Source organism: Myotis yumanensis, unplaced genomic scaffold, assembly GCF_028538775.1.
Source record: "Myotis yumanensis isolate MYYU_CA2020_CCGP unplaced genomic scaffold, mMyoYum1.0.hap1 SCAF_6, whole genome shotgun sequence".
Lineage (NCBI taxonomy): Eukaryota > Metazoa > Chordata > Mammalia > Chiroptera > Vespertilionidae > Myotis > Myotis yumanensis.
Genome location: NW_027223757.1, coordinates 90217682 through 90239165, shown reverse-complemented (window position 1 = coordinate 90239165; position 21484 = coordinate 90217682). Strand labels below are relative to the sequence as shown.

At 55.1% G+C, this 21484-nt stretch overlaps 1 protein-coding gene across 1 annotated transcript; it reads right to left on the bottom strand.

Annotated features, from left to right (window-relative positions):
• Positions 1-2894: 2894 nt before the first annotated feature.
• Positions 2895-19848, bottom strand: MTCH1 (mitochondrial carrier 1). Its single transcript, XM_070418671.1, is given in 13 exon segments — positions 2895-3724; positions 4634-4709; positions 4951-5018; positions 5180-5227; positions 7163-7256; positions 9555-9614; positions 11336-11387; positions 11724-11781; positions 12178-12255; positions 12631-12737; positions 15551-15635; positions 19502-19552; positions 19554-19848. Coding segments are annotated over 13 exon segments (1119 nt in total). The 5' UTR covers positions 19824-19848; the 3' UTR covers positions 2895-3652.
• Between the last annotated feature and the right edge of the window lie 1636 nt (positions 19849-21484).

Below are 21484 nucleotides of genomic sequence, written 5' to 3'. Positions count from 1 at the left end.
GGGCTGGCCCAGCAGCAGCGACCACTGCAGGGGCCCAGCACAGGTGTCCACTGCCACCTCAGGCTTTACCACAGCGGGCCCCTGTCACAGGCTTCCCAGCTTTGTCCATCAGAATTAAGTGTCCCTGGAGGGGGGATGGTGGCTGGCTCCCACAGCATTCCAGATCGGTCGCCCCTCCTTCTGCTGACAGCTCAGCTTCCCTCCTGCCCCAATACAACCCACCTCCTCTCAGATGGGACCTTGCCACTCTATTTCCTGGACTGCCAGGGAACGTGCCAGGTGCTCAGAGGGCCCAGGGAGCAAAGGGAGCATTTAATACACACACACACACACACACACACACACACACACGAAAAGGGAGCATTTAATACACACACACACACACACATACATGAAAAGGCAGCATTTAATACACACACACACACACACACACACACACGCATCTGAATATTGAACTGAAAACTTGTTTTAGAAGTCAGAGGTAAAACCCGGGCTCTGCTCAACTGCCAATAGAGTTTCAACAGGTGTTTTCTAGGCATTTCTGGGAGTGGAAGACAGCCTGGGAAATGCCGAGACCCCGAAATTCAGGATCCCAGGGTGTTACCTGGAACAGCGGGCTCTCCTCAAGGTCCCGCCAGCCCACCAGGCCCGCTCCGCTCCAGGCGGCCTCTCTCCATCAGGGAGGAAGGGGCCCTTCAGGGCCAGCGCAGCACAGGATTCCAAGGGTGCAAGTGGCACTACATCTGGGGACCATGAGAAGTAATCAGTGCAAGGCAGGGTGTGGGTGTGGGAGACAGGAGGAGGAGTTATCCCAAACCGGGGCCAGTGCTGTGGGAAACCACGCTGGGCTGGAGAAAGGCACATGCCTGAGGCAGACTCACCCTGAGTCTTCTCTAATGAAATGCCAAGGAGGGGGAAGGGGGCCCTCACCTGGTCACATGCTCCCCTTCCCTGCGACCTCCACTCCCCTGCTACTGTTAGCATCCGAAGTGAGTCAGGGCACCCACTGAGGCATGTCTTCTTGGGGAACAAGGATCCATAATAAACTGCTCTCCAGTCAATTGTGACTAGGCCACTGGGCAACACCAGTCCTGCAAAAGCACCCCAGGGCTTTCCCTGGGGGTGACCCGCCCACACCTGTGAGGACATGACCAGTCACCAGCCCACAAGGCCAGAGCAAGGGCAAGAAACACGGAGGAAGCAGGCCAGTCCGCCCCTGGCATTCAATCCCCACCAGATGGAAGCCGAGGGTCTCCAGGCCTGGACCGCCCATTTGTAAGTTCTGCCTGTCGCCAGACCCCGGCGCTGGGCAGAGTGAACGGAAGAGACAGGGCTTGGTGCTTCAGCTGGGCCCACGTCGGCCCCTTCTGCTGTCACCATGTGACCACTACACTCAGTAAAAACTGCAAACGCCACCCACAGATGGTGCAGAGATGAGTCAAGGGTTTGGGAGGAACACCTTTGGAAGCTGGGAAGCCTTTAAAGGAAGGGACTGTGCCCCTAGTGACAGGCCTACACACCACTTGTTGATCTGTGAACGGCATCTTGGCCAGTCTGATTCAGAAACCGTCCCCCACCTCCACCCCACCCACCACCCCAGGTGGCTGACCTACACCGAGCCTGGCACTTCCCTGTCATTATTTCTTCAAATAGGTTTTCAATATCTTGCTGTCTCTCATCTTCTGGTACCCCTATAATTCTGATGTTGGTGCGTTTGAAACTGTCCCAGAGGCTCCTTGCACTATCTTCGTATTTTCGGATTCTTTTTTCATTTTCCTTTTCCGGTTGGGTGTTTTTTGCTTCTTCGAATTTCAAATCATTGACTTGATTCTTGCGCTCCTCTGGGCTGCTGTTATGTGTCTGTATAATATTCTTTATTTCAGTCAGTGTATGCTTAATTTCTAGTTGGTTCTTTATCACAACATCGAGGGTCTCATTAGATTTCTTGAGGCTCTCATCAAGTTTATCGGCAGTTTCTAGCAAATTATTGAAAGCCCTCAAAAGTGCATTTTTTAGCTCTATATCCTCCATTTCTGTCATGTTTTTTTGTCTCCGCATTTTTTATGCTTTCCTGGTGCACCCCCTTGTGGTCTTTGTGCGCAGTCTTGGTCTAGTTAAGCCTTGATTGTTGTAGTTAATACTAGAGGGATTTGACCACTAGGCTGACTGGCTGTGAGAATCAGCTGTGTCTGCAGTGAGAAAACTTCTGTCCTCTGGGGAGGTGCTAATCTAGCCTTTGCCTGAGGCTATCCGGCAAATGGCTCTGCGACCAGGGCCTCTGCCCAAGCCAGGTCGGGTCACAGGGGATCAACAGGGCGGGTGGAGTAAGCAGTTATGGCTGCTCTCAGTCCCGTTCCCAGAGGCTGTGCTTCTCAGAACCCCAGCAACAGCTGCAAACCTCGGAGAGAAAGCTGCCCTCACGTTCTGACTGATGCCAGACAATCCCGCTTCTCCCGTTTGAGTCTGAGTCCCTAGATACTCACCCGGATCTGGAGCTCAGAGTCTGAGACTCCCTCCCGATTGAAAATGACAACCGCACCCTCAGCCACCAGCCGGCTCCACGCGCACCTCTGTACCTTTGTATTTTCCACACTGCGCCTCCTCTGAGCCTCGGTATGCTGTTCTCTTTCCTTCTAGTTGAAGAATCTCTCCTCAGCCAGCCTTCCTGTGGTTCTGGGTGATGTCCGTTCAGTCTTTTAGTTGTATTTTTTAAGTGGTTGTTTGTGGCAGCAATCTCCGGTGTTTACTTATGCCACCATCTTGGTTTCCTCTCCTATAAATCGAGCCTGGCACTCATCCAAGGTTGCGCTGCCTCAGCCCTGCCGCTCTACAGCACATCCTCACACAAACACCAAGAACTGAGAAAGATCCAAGTAAGAGACTCCCCACAAAACTCCAAATCACCACCAGTACATTTATTTGAGGAAGAAACGGTCCAATCGTATCAGGGACTTTTAAACTGGGTAGGACTAGAGGCACTGACGAGCCTAACTTCTGAGTGTTCACAAGTGCACAGGGAACCAGATCCCGCACACGCCGTCACCATTAGCAGGTGCGCATTCGATGAGGGACACATTCTGAGCGGCCAAGTGATTTCCCTTTCAGAAGGTGCTGCCTTCCCATTGGAAAGTAGTGTTGAGAAAACCAAGGCAGAACCAGCCACAGCTTCTAGCACAAGTGGCATGATGGTGGGTGGCCTCGTGGCGGGGGATCACGCCCTATTTACAAGCAGGAGAGTGGTGCTTCCAGCTGAGCTGCAGCGGGAGCTGGGGCTGACTGGGGTGAGTGGGGTGGGACTTGACCTCAAGAGCCTTTTCCCATCCGACCAGGGCCTCTGCAGCCTTCTGACCCGCAACAGGCAGACCTGGTACAACTGCGAAGCAAGGGGATTTTGCCCCGTTCTCCAGCCCCGCCCCGCCCCACCTCCCCCAGGTCTAACAGGTGACCGGGCCCTGGGTGCAGCCTCACCCCACTCAACCCCGCCTCTGGACAGACACAAGGCAAACATGGACGCCGAAGCCCAGCTGGGCTGCAGCACATCTAGGTGTTGCTGGGTTGGAGTCGTCTTACAAGGGCCCGAGCTGGTCAGGCCCCACCCGCGGTGGCCAGGCTGAGAGGGCCAGGCTGAGCCGCGGGTTTTTAGTGATTCAGGTTACTCCAGGGCAAAGGACGATCCTGATGACACCCGGCGGAAAAGGAGGCTGGAGCCGCGGAAGAGCTGGCCCTGGATGGAAAGGAACAGTCGGGTCAGTGAGCGGGGAGGCCGCCTTTCACATCCTGCCCCGAGCAAGGCCAGTGTGAGGCGAAGAAGGGCCCAGCAGCTCAGAGCTCAGGGCCGAGGCTGCATTCCTGAAGGGCAAGGTCACAACCTGCCCTATGCTGAAGTGGTTCATTGACCACTTCATGCCACAGGGTGTCCACTGCTGATGGGCTACTCAGTAGGCACCCCCCAAAGAGGAGCATCCTTCTGGTCCGGGGCTCCTCCACTGCCCACAGAACGTGAAGCACAGGGAATGCACTGGCTCACTGGGAAGAACTGCACCCGACTCTGGCCTCGCTCCCCCCTCCCATCTGTCCTCTCCCTAACCCGAGGTCAGCCCGTGCACGGCCTCTTCCCAGGCACTGCCCCATTCACAAGGCAAATCAAGGCTAGGAAGGCAAGGGTCTGCCCTAGACACCAGGAGCCCTGACTTGGGAGCCCAAGGGCTCCAGCCAGTAGGAAGGTGCTGGGGCAACACCAAACCCCAAGCCTGCCCCTTGCCAGGCTCACCACCTGGCCCAGGTCCACCCTCAGGCTCTCCTGGGCACCAGGGTGTCCCGCGGAAGGGCTCGTGGCCCAACCCCACGGCTCCATCTCCAGTGTCTCATCGAGGTGTCAGACGGTGTGTGCCGCCTCCCCGTGCCCCCCTCACTTGATCTAGAGTCTCTAAGAGTTGAAGAAAAGGGGACTTTTTCTGATGTAAATTTTTAAGTGAACTCAGATCTAACTACCTCAAATCCTAAAATAAAGTGAAAAGTCAATTTAAATGTCTTAAACCAAGTCTACATTTACATTCTCTTTATCCTCCTCACAACACTGGATTCCATGGCAACCCCTCATCTTTCCACGCAATGAAGCACCCACAAAGCTCACCTGCATGCTCAGGTACTTCCAGCAGTGAATCCACGACTTGAACACTGGGGAGTAGGGAGGGAGCCCGGCCTGCAGCCTGCCAGGGAAGGGGAGCATGTTAGACCCAGATAGCCCGGGAGGTGATCACCAAGGAAAGGTCTGGAACTGCCACTACCCACATCTGAACCAGTCACCCCAAAGGGTGTGGTGAACCCAGAGGAGCCAGGGTGCCAGGCGGGATGTCAGGCCCAGAAGGGAGGGGGCAGAGCGCTGGACGGGCTCAGCTGGGTGGCCCCAGTAGCCTTGGCAGAGTGCCTGGTGGAGGGGCGCACACCTACCCACAGTTGTTCACAGCCATGAGGTCACCGACCAGCAGGAAGGGGTAGGTCAGCATGCTCACTGCAATCTGAAACCCAGGAGACCTGTGTTGTCAGTGACCCCTCGCCAGCCCCACCTGGGCCCAGGAAGCAGGGGCACACTGTGCCAACTTCCTACACCACCAGAGCTGCCCTCCCCAGCCCCTCCCAGGCCCATGGGGCAGTGGGAAGGGTGGCTGACTTGACTTACCCCCATCACAAACTTGGTGTAGCTGCGGATGGCCAGGGCCTGGCTGAACTGAGGAGACAGAAAGGAAGACCGGTTTGCCAGACACCTCGGGATGCACACGCAGATTCCTGCCACGCTGCCTGGTCCTGGCCTTTCACCCCAACCCATCCTGGCCTCACACACCCCTGTGCACACTGCGTTCCTTTCGGGGCCTGGCAGCAGCTTCCTGGCCTTGGAGCAGAGCCACGAGAAGATCTGGGAGGCAGGAGTGGGAAAGCCAGATGGAGGGATTCCCGTAGCCCCACTGGGGACGGTGAGGAGTGAAAGCCAGGCAAGGGGACCCCCGGCTGCTGGCCTGCGCAACCCCACTGGGCTGTGAGCTCCGAGGCCTTGGCTAGTGTCTGAGGTTTGGCACATAGTGCTTAGTAAGTGCTTACCGACTAGAAGAGCCAGCCACCTGAACTACCCAGGCACAGAATCCGTCCTAGAGTAAAATGGGGGGAAGCCTGGGCTTCCTGCCCACTTCAGACCTCAACCTTGCCAGGAGAGAGGACTACCTATCCTTCAGCAGCCTGTGGCACGGCCATCCCACCAGATGGATGCCCTGCACCCCTGGGTGCAGGTCTGCTCAGCCCTCTGCCCAAGTGGCAGCTTCATCTTGGCCTTTAAGTCACACAGAAAAGCACTTAAAAGTACTTTCAATGGAGCTGACTGCTGTTGTTGGAGGCTAAATGCAGCAGGCCCTGGTCAAACACCTGCCCACCTAGACTAGAGGGAACCAATCAGTTGTGGGCTACCCCTCCACCAACTGTCCCAGCTGGCACTCTCTGATGGCAGCAGCTCCCCCAACCACGAGGCCCCTGAGAAAGGGCAGGGCCATGGCTTCTGTAACTGTAGATGGAAGCTGGTCTCTGTAGCGCCTTTGAATTTGCTCACTTTGAAAGGCCACTAAGACACCTACCCAGGCCGACAATTTCCCTGAGCGGAGGCTCTCAGTGGGGGCGGGGCTCCTCGCCAGACACACGCCCAGACACACACAGAATTGCCCAGACACAGACACATGGAGACTATGACACCCTCTGCCCCGCCCTCGCTGCCGCCCCCACCCCCACCCCACCCCCAAGTGATCCTGGCAGACAGGTCCCTAAGCCCTCACCTTCCTTCCTGGGGTTGGCAATCCCTGCTGTTACAATGGCTGGCTACCAGGAACCCCCACCCATCACTGTTCTCCAACTCTCATCTTGATTCAGAAAGAATCAGTCAAGCCATCAGGTCCTTAGACTCCTTTCTTCTTGGTGCCTTTTAGAAGGCAAGGCCTCCGCATGCCTGACCCAACTGCTGAGGTCTGCGCACAGCAGGTGTGTGGGCCACTGTGAACACAATACTGGGGTGCTCCTGGATAGCATGCTTCCTAGTTGATGTGAAAAACCTCAAGGGGGGGAGCACCCCTACCTGGCACAGGGAAAGACCTAGTCCCAGCCCTGGCAATCCCAGCCAAGTGCCTCTGGGGAGCCCTTTCACCTCTGGGTCTCAACTTCTCTATCTGTGAAGGAGGATGACACACCTGCCCTGCTCCCTTCACAACTGGGGTGTTGTCAGGAGCAAATGTCATAATGTTCACAAAAGGGTTTTGAAAGCATAAACACTAAGCAGAAGTTAAAGGTTGCTGGGAGTCAGTCTATCTTGTTTCCTGATCCCTATTTGGGTCATAACTCACACAGCCTTGGATAAGCTGGGATGTCTTATTTCTAAAGCTGCCCAGGGACGGGCATTCCATAAACTCCAGGTTTCCAGTCTGAGGCAAAGGTGACCTGGGGACAACAGAGGTCTTCCCTCAGACCGCTCCCCCAGAGGCCCTCCCTAGCCCTCAGAACCCCAGAGTCCTCGAGTCTGCCCTAGACCCTGGGCATCAGAGGTACACAGAAAGATGGACAAGTCCTTGTTCCAACAAACCTGGGAACCTGGATTCTGGTCGTTTCCCAGCCCCCCTGGGGAGTCACTCACGCTGTCATCCACCAGGTAGGCATTGATGAAGTGGGCCAGCAGGTTACAGCCCCACAAGAAAACCACATCTCCCAGGAGGTGAGGGATTAAGCCACTAGAAAACAAGGTGAGCAAAGATGAGCCGGGGAGGGAGGGGAGCATTTCCTGGGGGCTCCACCCCAGGAAGCAGCAGGGATGTTCCAAGCTCCAAAGTCAGCACATCCAATGCCTCAGGCAGGAAGCCCGCAGGGCCACGGGGGCCAGCGGTATGCACACAGGAGGGCTCCTTTCTCCAGGGCTGGGGGTTATGTGCTCCGTCTGAAACCAGATTAGCTTCTGGTTTCACAAGCGTTTTCAAACCACAGAAGCTGGGCCTCAAGATGTGAATGTTGCTAAATCTGGGATTTTCAATACAGATTATGAAAGAGTGCCTATATGTTGGTAGTTTTCTCCTGGCCTTGATACCTAACCAACTCTCACAAAACACTGCTCAATGCATGCTGTCTTCCCCCGGAATGTTCACAAGCAGGCAAACCTCACAAGCTTTTAAAGCGACGGCCTCGGAGATGAGCAGAGAGGAGGCTACCTCCAGATACAGCACTGAGGATCGGGGGTCCTGTGTGTGCAGGTGGTTTTAATGTGCTTATTTAGATATGTTTGTTTAGATATGGAGTGACTTGAAAAGATTTCCAGAAAAATGGCTATCTCTTGGGAGGGGAAGTAGAATTATGATTTTTGAGTTTTTAAAAAGCGTATCTCAAAATACTTCAAAAGTTCACAAGAATTAGATGCAACACATCTATGTTAAGAGGGATAGTAACAAAATGAACCTCCTGAATGCAATGTCTAATCCTGCTGCTTCCACCTGCGTTCAGGTGACCTCGCCACACGTCCCCTCTGGTGCGTTCTGAGAACTGTGACATCTACGTGTGTCACCTATTCCACACCCTCGTGAAGATGAGGAGAACCCAAAGGTTAAGTGACCAACAGGAGTCCGTCACACACCAGAATAACACCATACAATGAGTGTGGAAAACACCAGAGGTGCCCTAGCTGGTTTGGCTCAGTGGATAGAATGTCAGCCTGCAAACTGACCAGGTTCGATTCTGGTCAAGGGCACATGCCAGGTGTGGGCTCAATCCCCAGTAAGGGGTGTGCAGGAGGCAGCCAATCAATGATTCTGTCTCATCATTGATGTATCTCTCCCTCCCTCCCTCCCTCCCTCCCTCCCTCCCTCTCTCTCTCTCCCCCTTCCTCTCTGAAATCAATAAAAATATATTTTTAAAAAACCACAACGCCAGAGGTGGTGATGTGTCGTGTTTTAAAGTCTGATATACCAGTCACGTGGGCAAATATTTACTCATATATTTGCTCGTGTATATGCCTATATGCGTGGGTGTATATATAAAAATATGTGTGTGTACGTAAGTCAAAGTTTGGCACTATCGACAGGGCTGAATAAGCCTTCGTGTGGCTGCCCTCTGCATCGCAGGATGTTTACAATAGCCCTGGCCTCTACTGGATACCAGCTGTGACAACAAAGGATGTCTCCAGGCAGTACCAACGTCCCTGGGGGCAAACATCACCTCCTGATGAGACACACACCCACACACATGAGCACACGCGGAGTTGTTTCTTGGTTACCTTAGATCATAAATAAAAACACCTGACCAACTATACAACCACAATATGAGTAAATAGAGAGCCCATACTTAGTACATACATGTCACTCACTGCCTAGACCTTAAAAGACAAAACAGATGACACTTGTCAGGCCCTGCTTTGGGGCTCCATTTATGAATTATTCTGTCTGAACATAGTCTTTTTGGTATGCTTTCTTTACAGGCAAAGTAAGGTGGGTGTGAGACACAAGGAAGGCAGAGGGTCTGTGGTCCTTGGGAGCACGTGTGCCCTGCTGGCAGGTGCTCTGCACAAACACAGGCCGAGCAGGGCCAGGTTTAGAAACAGGAATTGTTACGTGAAATTCCCTACATGTCAGACGTGAAGAACTCAGAAATGCTATCACTGAATGCTAATGCTGTCAGTGTTCGGTCCTCAGTCCATGGCACAGATTGTCAGTCATTTTTCAGCAAAGAAACCAAGGACGATAGAGTGCCCTGGCTCATGCTCAGCCCCATGCCCACCCCCAGCCCTGGCAAATGGACAGGGCCTGGGTGGCCAGTGCAGTCAGCACTGAACAAACAGTACCGTCTCTGTGTGGGCCGGGTCTGGACAAGCCTGCACAGCTCTGGTCTGGACGATCTGTAGCTCGAAGGCGCTGTGAAGTGCAGCTACTCAGACGGGAGCGGGGCCTGGGGTTAGACTGAGGCCAGCAGCTACGGCCTGAGAGGCTGAGTGAACCTGTTAGCAGAGCCATGCCCGTGGGCAGCTTTGGAGATATAAACTCACGTACACAAAGAATCCCAGAAACCCCTCCTCTTTGAAAATCTTCCCAATGGAGCTCAGCACGCCGCTGTAAAGAAAGCAAGACAGGGCTAGAGGTCACTCAGTCACCTGAAGAAGCCCATTCCTCTACCCTCTACCCTCCCCACCGCTGCTCAGAGCCATCGACTCCTGGCTAGGACGGGCAGGGGAGATTCTGTTTCCAGGCAGAACCCAGTGGAGATGACAGAGCTCTTGCTTGGGGGCACTTACCCAGTTCAGAGACTGGAGAAACCCTACCAGCACTGGGGCAGAACTCAGCAGTTAGCAACCACTATTTCTGTGGGTCTGGAATTTAGGACTAAACCGTCCAGCCTGGGCTACGGCACCACGATGGGCACTTCTGCCTGGCCCTAGACTTATCTCTGGCTGAACAACCTTTCGGTAGAGAAGCAGATGGAGTGGCAAGTGGCGAGAATTACCTTCCCAGAAGGCAGAGGAGAAACACAGGGCCCTGCAGCAGGAGGCCCTGCAGCAGACCGCCCAGAGGCAGCCTGGGAGGCATCTGGCCCTCCCCAGCAAGGAGCCTGGGGACCAGCACTCATCATGGCCTGTAGGAGACCAGATGGGCTTCTAGGTGTGAAATGGAAAGCAGGCTCAAGAGCAACCCCTGTGACCTTCGCTAGCAATGCAAAGTGGCCGGTCCTACATGAGGCTCTGCAAAGCCTCAGGCGGCAGTGGCCCAGGAGAAAAAGGGACGGTGGGAGCCAAAGCCTTGGCTAGTGCTGGTTCCAGGGCACGGGCCCTGCCAGGCCCCACTATCTTTCTCCTCAGAACAGTGGCACGACCACGCCTGGTCCCATCTGCCAAGCTCACATTTCAGTCTAGGGCAGTGGTCGGCAAACTGCGGTTCAACAAACCGTGGCTCACAAGCCACATGCGGCTCTTTGGCCCCTTCAGTGTGGCTCTTCCACAAAATACCGACTTCTGCGCATGGGCCACAAAGTTTCAATCGCACTGTGCGTACGCGCCCGCACATGGTATTTGTGGAACTGCCACACTCAAGGGGCCAAAGAGCCGCGTGTGGCTCACGAGCCGTGGTCTGCAGACCACAGGTCTAGGGGAATGGGCTAATTTCCCACTAGTGAACCCAAAATGAGGCCCCATAGCAGCCAAGCTTCCTTGGGCCCTGACCCCACAGAACAGCAGCAGAAATCAACGGAACCCAGGAAACAAGAATTAGAGAGGGTAACAGAGGCGTGTCCTCCTGTCACAGGCCTCCAGGATCCGCCTCCTGTCCTGATCGAGCCTCTGAGGGGCAAGGAAGGATAATGCTGGAGGGAAGGGCTGTGTCAGCACACCTCTGCCCCAGCCCCCTGCGCAGTGCAGCACGCAGATGCGAAGTGAGCACTTGGTAATCAGCTGCAGTGGACAGAGGAGGAAATGAGCTGTGAGCAGGTGCTAGGACAGTAGAGAAATCCTTAGGACATAACCTAGGGGGCAGGAGGAAACCCTGGCTCAGTCCTAAGTGCAGAATCAGCTCTGGTGCCAGGACTCCTAATCCAAACCAACTCCACGCCCAAGCACCTCTCTGCAGGGCACCCAAGCCCGTCCCGGGCAGCCCGGACAAGAGACACAGAGAAAAGACCCCTGGACACAGACTATGGAGGCCACTACCAAGTTCCCCTGAAGTCATCACATTAGAGCCACGGCAGAGAAGGGGCAGTGACTGGCCCAGCATGGCCTGTCCTCATAAACTCAGAATGGGGACTGGAATGGCCATGCCTCTCAGTCCCAAGAAGAATTACCCACCTGTACTTGGCCTCCCGTCCCACAAACTGAACCATGCAGCGCATTGAGATGACTGAGGAAAGAGAAAACACACAGAGGTGACGTGACGCAAACACACAGAGCCCAGGACAGCCAGCTGTGGGTGCCCACTGGAGTGGCCCCTGCACATCATGGCCTGGGTCACAGAGCGGGGGGCTTCCCAGCACACCCCATGGCCACGACACCCCATCTTCTACCTGGGAAGAGCCCCAGCTCCCTCTGGACAGGACTCCTGGCCAATCTCTCCTCAGTGGGGTTGCAACGCAATACCCCCACCTCACGGCCCCTTCCCCGTAAGTCTACCGCCGCCCAGCTACAGTCCATGAGGGCCATCCCATTCCACGCTGTGGTCTCCAGTGGGGCAGCTCACCATGCAGGGGGTGGGCCAGCATGCGAGACACGCACTGCATCATCATCTCGTAGGAGGTCTGCAAGAGGGCAGAGGGGGTCAGGGGAACCCTGGCAACCACTCAGTCCAGCCTGCCTCTGGAACTGGCACTTCTGGGGAGCTAAGAGCTCATATGGGGCACAACCTGAGATCCTGCAGCCCCCACATGGGGTCAGTCTACCTCAGGTGGCCCCACTTGTTGCCCACCTCCAATGCCCACCACCCAGGAGTGCTGCTGGGTCCCAGGCCAGGCCCCACAGCAGCTGAAGGCTTTCTGGAGCTCCCTGCAGTGTCCACACCAGGCCTTCCTCGTCGCCCCTCCCATGCAAGCACGAGGACCCAACTCTGAGCCTCTTCAAAGACCTGCCCAACTCAACGGTGAGAAATAACCCCACTCCTCTCCCAGGGCCTCTCCCTCTCCAATTCCAACACCCACCTCCTTCACCACCTTCCTCAGAGAGGTCTTCATGTCGTCCTTGTTGGACACCTGCTCAATCTCATCCGGAGGGAAAACCTGAGACAAAACACGAAGGAGGGCCAAGCAAATTACAGAGCCTCTTACTGTAACTCATGGGGCAAAGCGGCACGAAGCAGCTCCTACCACTTTCTCTGCAGTGACACTGGCTGGGCCAGCGGCCTCAGGTAACCCCCAGGGCTGGGGCCTGGTGTCACAGCCGTGGGAAAGCGGGAAGACTGTGGGGCAGGAACCCTCCCGACCAACGAGTGTCAGTGTGAGGCCACCAGGGTTTGGAGCCTGGCTATGGTGCTGGGGTGGAGGCCCGACCAGTCTGGGAAGGATGGCGGCTGGAGCAGTGCACATGGCTGCCTCTGGGGTGGCCGGGAGCTCAGGGGAACCTTGGCAACTGCTGCTGACTTCAACGGGCCTCACCTTCTTCATGCTGCCCCGGGTCACGGTAGAGAGGGCGTTGGACATCAGTCGGGGGCTTAGGCCTCGGAACAGCCCGATCTTCCCATCCACGTGCACAATGTACTTGGCTACAAGGAAGCAGGGGTGGCAGTGTCACGCCAGCCTAGACACCCACTCCCAAGTCACAGTCACGGAGGGGAGGTCCGTCCAGGACCCTGGAAGCGATCAGGCCCCACCAATTCCTTCTCTAGCCCATTCCTTTGTGTAAAAGCCTTCAAAACATATTTCTGACAAACAAGTTCACATATTTCCTTTTTTAGCTTTGACAAATCTACTTGGCAAACTCAGCTCTAGTTTTCAACTCAGCAACTTCAGTGCTGCAACCCAGAAACCAGTTCTGTTACTCATTAAAAAATGTTTTTCTCAGGGGGAAGGAGGTAGAGTTCCCATAGACAACAATAAAGTGTGCAGCCCAAGGGAAGAAAAAAGAAAAAGGACGGGCTCCCAGAGAGGCTCAAGAGTGTCCGCCGAGCATGCCCGGGGACCCCACCTGGCACCTGGGGGCATTTATTAATCAAGATGTGGGGAGGACATGCAAGTGGAGAAGTAACCAAAACAGAGGCACCAATGAACTATTTTACAGAAAAACATCAGCAGTCAGGGAGCTAGAGCCCACCTGTGAGTCCTGCTTCTGCACTGGGGCCTCTGAAAGGATCGCTTTTTAAATGTTTTGTTGTTTTCTTTAACATCAACTTTTAAACTATGTTCAAAAAGCCGCTGTACTTTTACAAAGCTGAATACTTGGAAGCTGGCAGACATCTCAGACAATGCTCCCCTCAGACCCACGACTTCAGCTCTCTGGTGCCACACAGTGGCAGGAACCGGCTTGTCCGGCTTTTCTCTGCAACACATCTGCCACCCAGCAGGCCACTGCCACTGCCACTGCCACTGCTTTCCGGGCTGCAGCACCTGTTACCTGCACACTTGCTTCCTGAGATGGGGAGGGCTGGGGAAAAGGGGCAGAGAGGGGAGGACACAGGCGCCTGGCTTCAGAGTGGGCAGAAGGAAGGTTTGTTGTGGGGGAGGGGAGCGCCAGTCAGTAAGAGGGAGGGGGGCAGGGTAGACCAGTGTGATCTCCAGTGAGGCTCTCAACCTCTTTCTATTCACCTGCCCACAGCAAAAAAGGAGTTAGGGACCCCTACTTCCCCCACCTCTGAGATGAAGAATGAACAAGTGAGAGCAGAGAAAGGCTCGTAAAAATGCCCAGAGGCCATGCTGGGCCCAAAGCCCCGCCCCCTCTCTTCCTCATGGGCCAGGGGCTCTCCGGTTGCAGGGGTTCTGCAGTCCCTGAACTCTCTCCAGGAAGTTCTTTGCCTCACACCTTCACCCATTACACCTTCACCACGACAGGGGAGGTAGATGCTGTCCAGACAGCTCTAGGCATCCACGTAGCCGAGCCCTCTCCCCATGGGAGAGCAGTGTGGTGTCTGGAAACACCCAATGGGCATCTGCTACAACACCCGGATGAAAACACCATTCATGTAAACTGGGGTGGGGAGCTCATCTTTGCAAGGGGCGGTAAAGTGAGTCAAGACCCCTCTCCTGAGTCCTTTCGGGAATGACTGCGAGGTGAACAAAGCCGGTCTGGGCTCTACGTCTCGTCCCTTGCATGGCTGGGGGTTGCCTAGCCATACAAAGGACACCCCAGGGAGGGTCTAGCAGCCCACACCCCCGCTTCCCACAGACCCAGTGTTGACTGGGTCACCAGCCTCACTGTACTTCAGTGAGGTGCCTTCCTCATTCTGATCTCCCCTCCCCCACACTGACAATCTTTAAGTAAAAACAAATAAGAACACATTTCCCCACAAAATGACACGTTCTGACTGGCCCCAGACTGTGCTCAGCACCATGGCGGCAAGACTGAAAGAGAAACGTGACCTCAGATTCTGCCAGCAGTGTATGAAGTGAAACAAAGGGGACAGGAGGCGAAGCCCCAAGTTATTCGGTAGAAACAAAGGTTTTTAGAGAACATTCTGGAATGAGCAAACAGATAAGAGCAGAGGTGGCGGAGGCATAAGGGGATCAGGCTGACTGTGAACTTAGGCAACAAGGGCACATTTTAAGAAAGTCCCCAGCATGATCACCCTGCGAGGGTGGGGACTGGGAGAGGGGCAGCCGGCGGACTTGAAAAGATCTTGGGCAGCTGGTGCCCACGGGCCAGGGGATGAGCAGCAGAGGCAGCCAGGTGGGCTTCTTGGTGGAGAGACCTTGGGACAGGAGGGGGAGGGGTGTGTGAAGGGCCAGGCATGAAGATGCTGGTGCCACTCTGCAGAGGAATGTGGGCCAGGGCAGTGAGGCTGCCTGTCCCAGCTCACCCGGCTGGTCAGGGCACACTACAGGTAAAGCCATTCACCATGCACTGGTCTATACCCAGTGGGTGGAGATGCCAGAATGAGTTAGCTCCATGCCCGGGGAACACAAAGGAAAGAGGACGAAGAAAGAAGAAAAAGAACCTGGCCTCCTGCTACAGTAGCAGGAAAGCAGAAAAGCTAGGAACAGGGCCGACTGCTCAGAGGGCAAAAGGACACCTCACTGCCCCCGCGCCCCCCCCCCCCCCCCCCCCGGCCATTCCAGGCACAACCTGGGGGCAGGGATGACAGGGACCAGTGTCTTGACTGTCTCCTCCCTTCAACACCTGTCTGCCCCTCCCCCCCTCCTGGCCTGCTGCCAGGTAGAGGAGCTGGACCAAAGCTTTTTATTCACCTGGTCTCACCCCAATACCCTGCTGCCTCCGGCCACACTCTGGGATCCCCTCCTCCACGCCAGCTCTGACTCTGGGCGCCATGCTGCCCATGTGTTCCCCAGGGCCAGCTGGGCCTGCTCCCCATTTGATGCTGCTTTTGTGTCGGTGTGGGCGTTCCTGCCCAGGAAGCACACTCACCGTAGGTGAAGAAGCTCGGCAGATAGAGGACCTTCCTCCCCAGCACATTGGTCCCAACGGTGGGGGGCATCGGCTCATGGCCCACCTTCAGAATCAACAAATACAAAACGAAGGTCAGATTCCACTGCTGACTCAGCCTCACTGCTCTTTCCCCACAAATTCTAATGCTGTTCCTGTCGATGTTTTCCCCATCAAAACATAAAAGAAATTTCATCAGTGTCTAGAACCATCAGGATCCTGAATCTCCCAATGAACAGAAACGTCTGGTCCCAGATACCACCCTACCACTATCGAAGTCACCCCCACTCGCCAACAGTGTTACCTCCAAATTCCAGATATCCCCAGGACAAAATCCCCGATTTGTATATACTTTGAATCCCATGCTCTTCTCAGAATAAACCTCTTTATTGTCATCTCCAGGTTAAAAACTTCAGTCGTCTCAATTCTAAATGTGGTTAACACCAAAACACAGCATATCCAAATCTCATCCCAAACTTCAGACAGCTCAGCCCCAAGCAGCCCATTCCAAAGACCACCCGCAATTCGCATTTCTTACCGCACCCACAGAATATGCCAATAGATCTGTTCCTCTCACTCTCAGGCAGACCAGACTGCAACCTCAAATCCCAGCTGCCCCTCAAACAATTCCTCGACTGTTTCCTAATCGCAGTCACCGTATCCTTGTGACAGTATGTCCCCGCATTTCTGTGGGGCTATGGTCACTTTTGCTGTGTAGATGCTGTTAGGTGTGTTAACCTCATGTGGGTGAAGGACCAAGCCATCCACACCCCGTGAGGAAGTGGGGTCTCTGAGGGGTGAGGTTGTTTGCTACGCTGCCAATTGAGGAGAAAGACTCTGCTGCCAGGCAGGAGGCAGGGTGTCCGGGAGACCAGCACCTAAGTAGGGTGTGAGAAGTCTCCTTCCTTGACAGGGGGCTGGGACAGCAGCCCTGTCCCTCAAAGCAGGCCAACTGAGTCCATGGACCAGTGAACCAGAGCAGCAACTTTTTTCCCCAAATAAATATATTTTTATTGATTTCAGAGAGGGAAATAGAAACATCAATGATGAGAGAGAATCACTGATCAGCTGCCTCCTGTATACCCCTAACTGGGGATCAAGCCTGCAACCTGGGCATGTGCCCTGACCGGGAATCGAACTGTGACCTCCTAGCTCATAGGTCAACACTCAACCACTGAGCCACGCCACCAGGCAGAGCAGCAACTCCTGAAATGTGGAAAGCAGAAACGGTAGGGTTGAGAGCTCTGCCTTAAAAACTGAACAAGGTAAGCTTCTAGTGCTTTCCTGGGTCAATTCCCTTTCTTCTTTGCCTTAGGGGTTTTGACAGTTCACGCTGTCCCTTGTGGATGGAATTCTGAGCTACATATTACTGACTGTAAAATAAGAAAGCTTCTCTGGATGAGGACCTTCTTTAAAAAAAAAAGTCTATCCCAGGGGAGCTGGAGAACAGGGATGAGCCAGCTGACCTAGGCAGTTAACCCTCCCACACATTCCCTTGTGGGTTAAAAGCCCAAAAGTTCTGAGTTTTGTTTTGATTTTTCCTCTTACACAGGTAACATTCCCTTTATCCTCTCTACTCCAAGTCTCAGCTATGCTCTTTTGCTGTCTTATCCAGTCTAGTCACAACAATTTGGGAGTCCCATTGATTCCAATTTCACCCCTAAATCTGCTGTGTCCCTTCCCCTCATGCCCCCATAGCTTCCAAGTCTACTGAGTCTATATCTGTAACTTCCACCTGGGTTATCAAAGGCACACTGCCATATTTCACCCTTATTCTCCTTGCCCTCAAAATTTCATTATTTGAGCCCAAGTCATACTTACCCAATTTCATCCCCAATTCCTTGAACCCATCCAGAGCTGTGGCTCTGTATCAGATTCTGGCAGAGTTAGTCCATCCCCTTCAATCTCCAAATCCTGAAACCTAACACCCACGAGCCTTGATCTTAGGCACTGCGTTCTTTTGTACCCAAAATCTGCCACTCCAAGCCTGTTACCCCCAAAACTGGTATCTACCTTTTACAAAATATTACTGATTCCTGAGCTATGCCCATTAAAACTTCACCCCAAAGTATGCTACACTCAGGACCAGCTGAGTACAAATTGGATAGGCCACCTCCCCACCACCCAGTTCTTCCAACCGTTTAGCCTCCCTTCACTCCCCAATTCCTTTCTCCCTCATTCCCAATTCTCTTTTCAAATCACCCTAATTTCAGCTTCTCAAACCTGTAAACCAAATCTACAATGGTCCAAATGATGAAGCCACTTCCCACTTCCTTCCACAGAGCCCCCTATTCCTACACTCCAGCATCCTCCACTCCACAGATCCTCCTATCTGCCACCCTAAAACCCCAGCCCTCACCAATCTCACTCCAGCAGCCAAAACTCAGCCCCCAGTACCCTTACTTCACATCTAAGGTACCATGTTACAGTTAGGTCCTACCCTCCAAATCTATCATCCCATTCCCTTTATCCCCTCTACTCCAAGCCTGATTTCAATTACTCCCATTCAAGTCCCTCTTATTCCAATGGTATCTCTCACTGTCAGTACAATTAGAAAGACCCATTCACCTCAACTCAAATCAAACCTCAAATCTTGGTTGGGTCTCTATCTCAATTTTTATTCTCTCCCCCCCGCCCCAACCCCAGCCCCCCCAACCCACTCTTCTTAACTGGAAATTTCTAGGCTAAATCTTCAGGCCTGAACCACCCCCATCTAAACAGTGCCCACCCATCTCTCAGTCACCCCCACCTAATTCGGCCAAATATGCACCCCTCCACCCTGCCTCCTTCCAACTCAATCCCTCCCTTTCTCAAGGAGCCTGCTTCCTCTGCAAGGCACTGCTGGCCGGCGCCAGCATACCCAGTGCACCTGCAGGCACGGTGCCAGACATCCCTACCTGGGCTTCAGCTTCTGCCAGTCTCTCTATCCTGTCACCTTATGTCCCAACTACCCTTTATGCCCGCCCCCCCCCCTCCCCCGAGTTACGAGGACTGAGTCCCATCTCCCGACCCCCACCGCGACTTCCATTTTCTCCTCCAAATGCGTCATCCTTTCCCCTGAAAGCCTCCTCGCTCCCCCTCTCCAGACAAAACGCCACTGTCCCCTCCCCCGCTGCGTCGCCCTACGTTCCCCTCCTCCCACCAAATCCTCCGTCGCTATCAGACCCGGAGCCCCCCACCTCCGGCTAAATCCTCCGTCGCTATCAGACCCGGAGCCCCCCACCTCCGGCTAAATCCTCCGTCGCTATCAGACCCAGAGCCCCCACCTCCGGCTAAATCCTCGCCTTCCCCCTCTCCCACCAAACCCCGTCCCCGGCAGGTCCACTGCCCGCCCTCCTTCCTGGAGTCTGACGCCTTTCTCCGCTCTTAATTTTTGGCCCAGGCCCCCCGCCCCCCGTCCTTTGTCTTAAATCCGTCCCTTTAAATCCATCCTCATCAAGGCCAGAGCTCTTGCTCCCTTCACCCTAAATATGTGCTCACCTTCTAAAGATTTAGCCTTGGCCCTCCAATTCTCCTTCCCACCCATTCGCCAAAACGTCCTGCCCCTTCCCCAAATCCGTTGCTTTTTCGCTCACCCCCAATATGCCCCTTCGTTCCTATTCTAAGTTCTCGCCTCCATGCCTTCACCCCCGAAAGAAACCCGTCTCTCTCCCATCGCCCTCCCCCGGCACCTCCAAAACTCCTCGCTCCTTCCACCCTCCCCCGAATCTGTCGCTCTGACCCCTTCGGCCCCTCTCCCACACCCTCAAACCTGTGCCCCTGCACCCCAAACCCTCCTGCCGTCCTCCGCTCCCGCTCCTGCGGCCCAGCAAACCCTCGGCCCCCGCCCCCTCCCCAAACCCGTCGCCATCGACCCCCCCGCCCCAATTTGACCGGATCGAGGCCTGTCACCTTCACGAAGCACCCCCTCCCTACGGCGCCCCCGGCCCCCACCTGGATGAGCAGTTTCACGTAGAGCAGCGGGTGGCTGAGCGCCGTCACGCCCCGCGCCCAGTGCCACGAAGAGGGCCTCGGTGGTCGGGGCGTTGTCCCCAGAGCCCAAGCCCCCGGAGCCGCCGTCCATCCTGCGCGCCGAGGGCTGCGCCGCGGGCCGAGGGTGGCGCGGGTGTGCGCGGTGCGCGGGCGGCGGGTCGCGAGCCCGGGCCTCCACCCCCGCCGCCGCTCCGCCGCGCGCTCCGGCTCCTGCTCCGGCTCCCGCCATCCCCGCGGCACCGCCGCGAGCCCTGGGCGCCACTTCCGGGTCCAAGGCCCCCATGGCGCCGGCCCGCGAGGTCACTCCCCGTCACGTGATGGCGGCGCCCCGCCCCCTCGCTGACGTCAGGGGCCGTGCCGCGGCGGAGCCGCAGGGGATCACGGGAGGGCGGCGCGCGGGGAGTCCGCGCTGGACGCGCTCTCCGGCCGGGCCGGAGCCTGGCGCCGCGCTAGGCGGCCCGGGCCTGGGTGGGCCTCCGCTGGCTCGGGCGCTCTCCCGAGGTTACCGTGAGCGGCGGGGCGGGGGCGGAGCTGGCAGTTCTGGAAGCCGGACGCCCCCGATACGGTCTGCGGCGTTGCTAAGCTCGGTCCGGGCTTCGGGAGTTTTCCCCGCAGGTCTGCGTCCGCCCCTCTGCGGCCCGGATCCTGGACGGAACGGCCTGCGAGGCCTCCGGCTGCCGGGCTACAGCTCTGCGGGCTCAGACCGCCCTCCCGGTTGCCTCCCCCACCAGAACCGACCCAGTCGCCCTTTGCATTTGAGCCTTCGCGAACCTCCCTGAGGGCCCACGGTTGGAAAATGTGTTTTGCTCTTAAAGTCCCTGGCCAGTCTCCCTCCCTAGATCCGGGGGTTTCGATGAGTCGCTCAGTGTGAGCACTCGCAGGCACTGTGCCTTTAGTTAATAAAAACGAAGTAATAACTGGCCCTCAAATCGCACCTGCTTTGTGCCAGACACATTTTAAGGTGCTTTGCACCATGTTAACTCCAGTATAATCCTCACAACACCCGTAGACGAAGGCGTAGCTGGTCCTCTACTAACATGTTCAGTTTCATTTCTCTTTGTTATAACGTCGATGAGATGCATAGGAACTGACCTGTTTATATCCGTTAGCCTATAGTAAAACCGGTCTTGTTATCCAGTAAGTCGAAGACCTCCTGTGTTTATTACCGCAAGTGTCGGCCCCTGCAAGGACGCCTGGAGCCGCCTGCTGCTCTTGAAGGTGCTCAGAAAGGTTTCTGATTAAACGGAAGGGATCGGGTAGCTCAGAGGCTGCAGAAACTGCAGCGGGGGACCTGGCCCTGTGCCTATACTTATCCTGTGTTCATTGTGAGCAAGTTCTTTAGAACAGACATCCGCCTTCTGACCATTTAGTCCCGGCTTCTAGCAGTCTGCCCTTCCCAACTCCCTTCATTAAAAAGCCACTCCTGACAAATACTCTAGCAGTGGTCGCCAACCGGTGGTCGGTGAGGTCTGAAAGGTTGGCGACCACTGGTTTAAGGAAACTTTTGGAGCAGTGGTTCTCAACCTTCCTAATGCCGCCACCCTTTAGTACAGTTCCTCATGTTGTGGGGACCCCCAACCATAAAATTATTCTCGTTGCTACTTCATAACTGTAATTTTGCTACTGTTATGAATCGTCGTGTAAATATCTGATATGCAGGATGTATTTTCATTGTCACAAATTGAACATAATTAAAGCATAGTGATTAATCACAAAACAATATGTAATTATATATGTGTTTTCCAATGGTCTTAGGTGACCCCTGTGAAAGGGTTGTTCGACCCCCAAAGGGGTTGCGACCTACAGGTTGAGAACCGCTGCTTTGGAGTCTGTAACACCTTCCACATCCCAATCTTGCTAGCCTCCCTTCCTCCCTTTCTTCCCGGCGCTGGCTTCCCTAACCCAGTTTTGTTCTGGTCTAAATCACTGCAAAGCCTCCTAGCC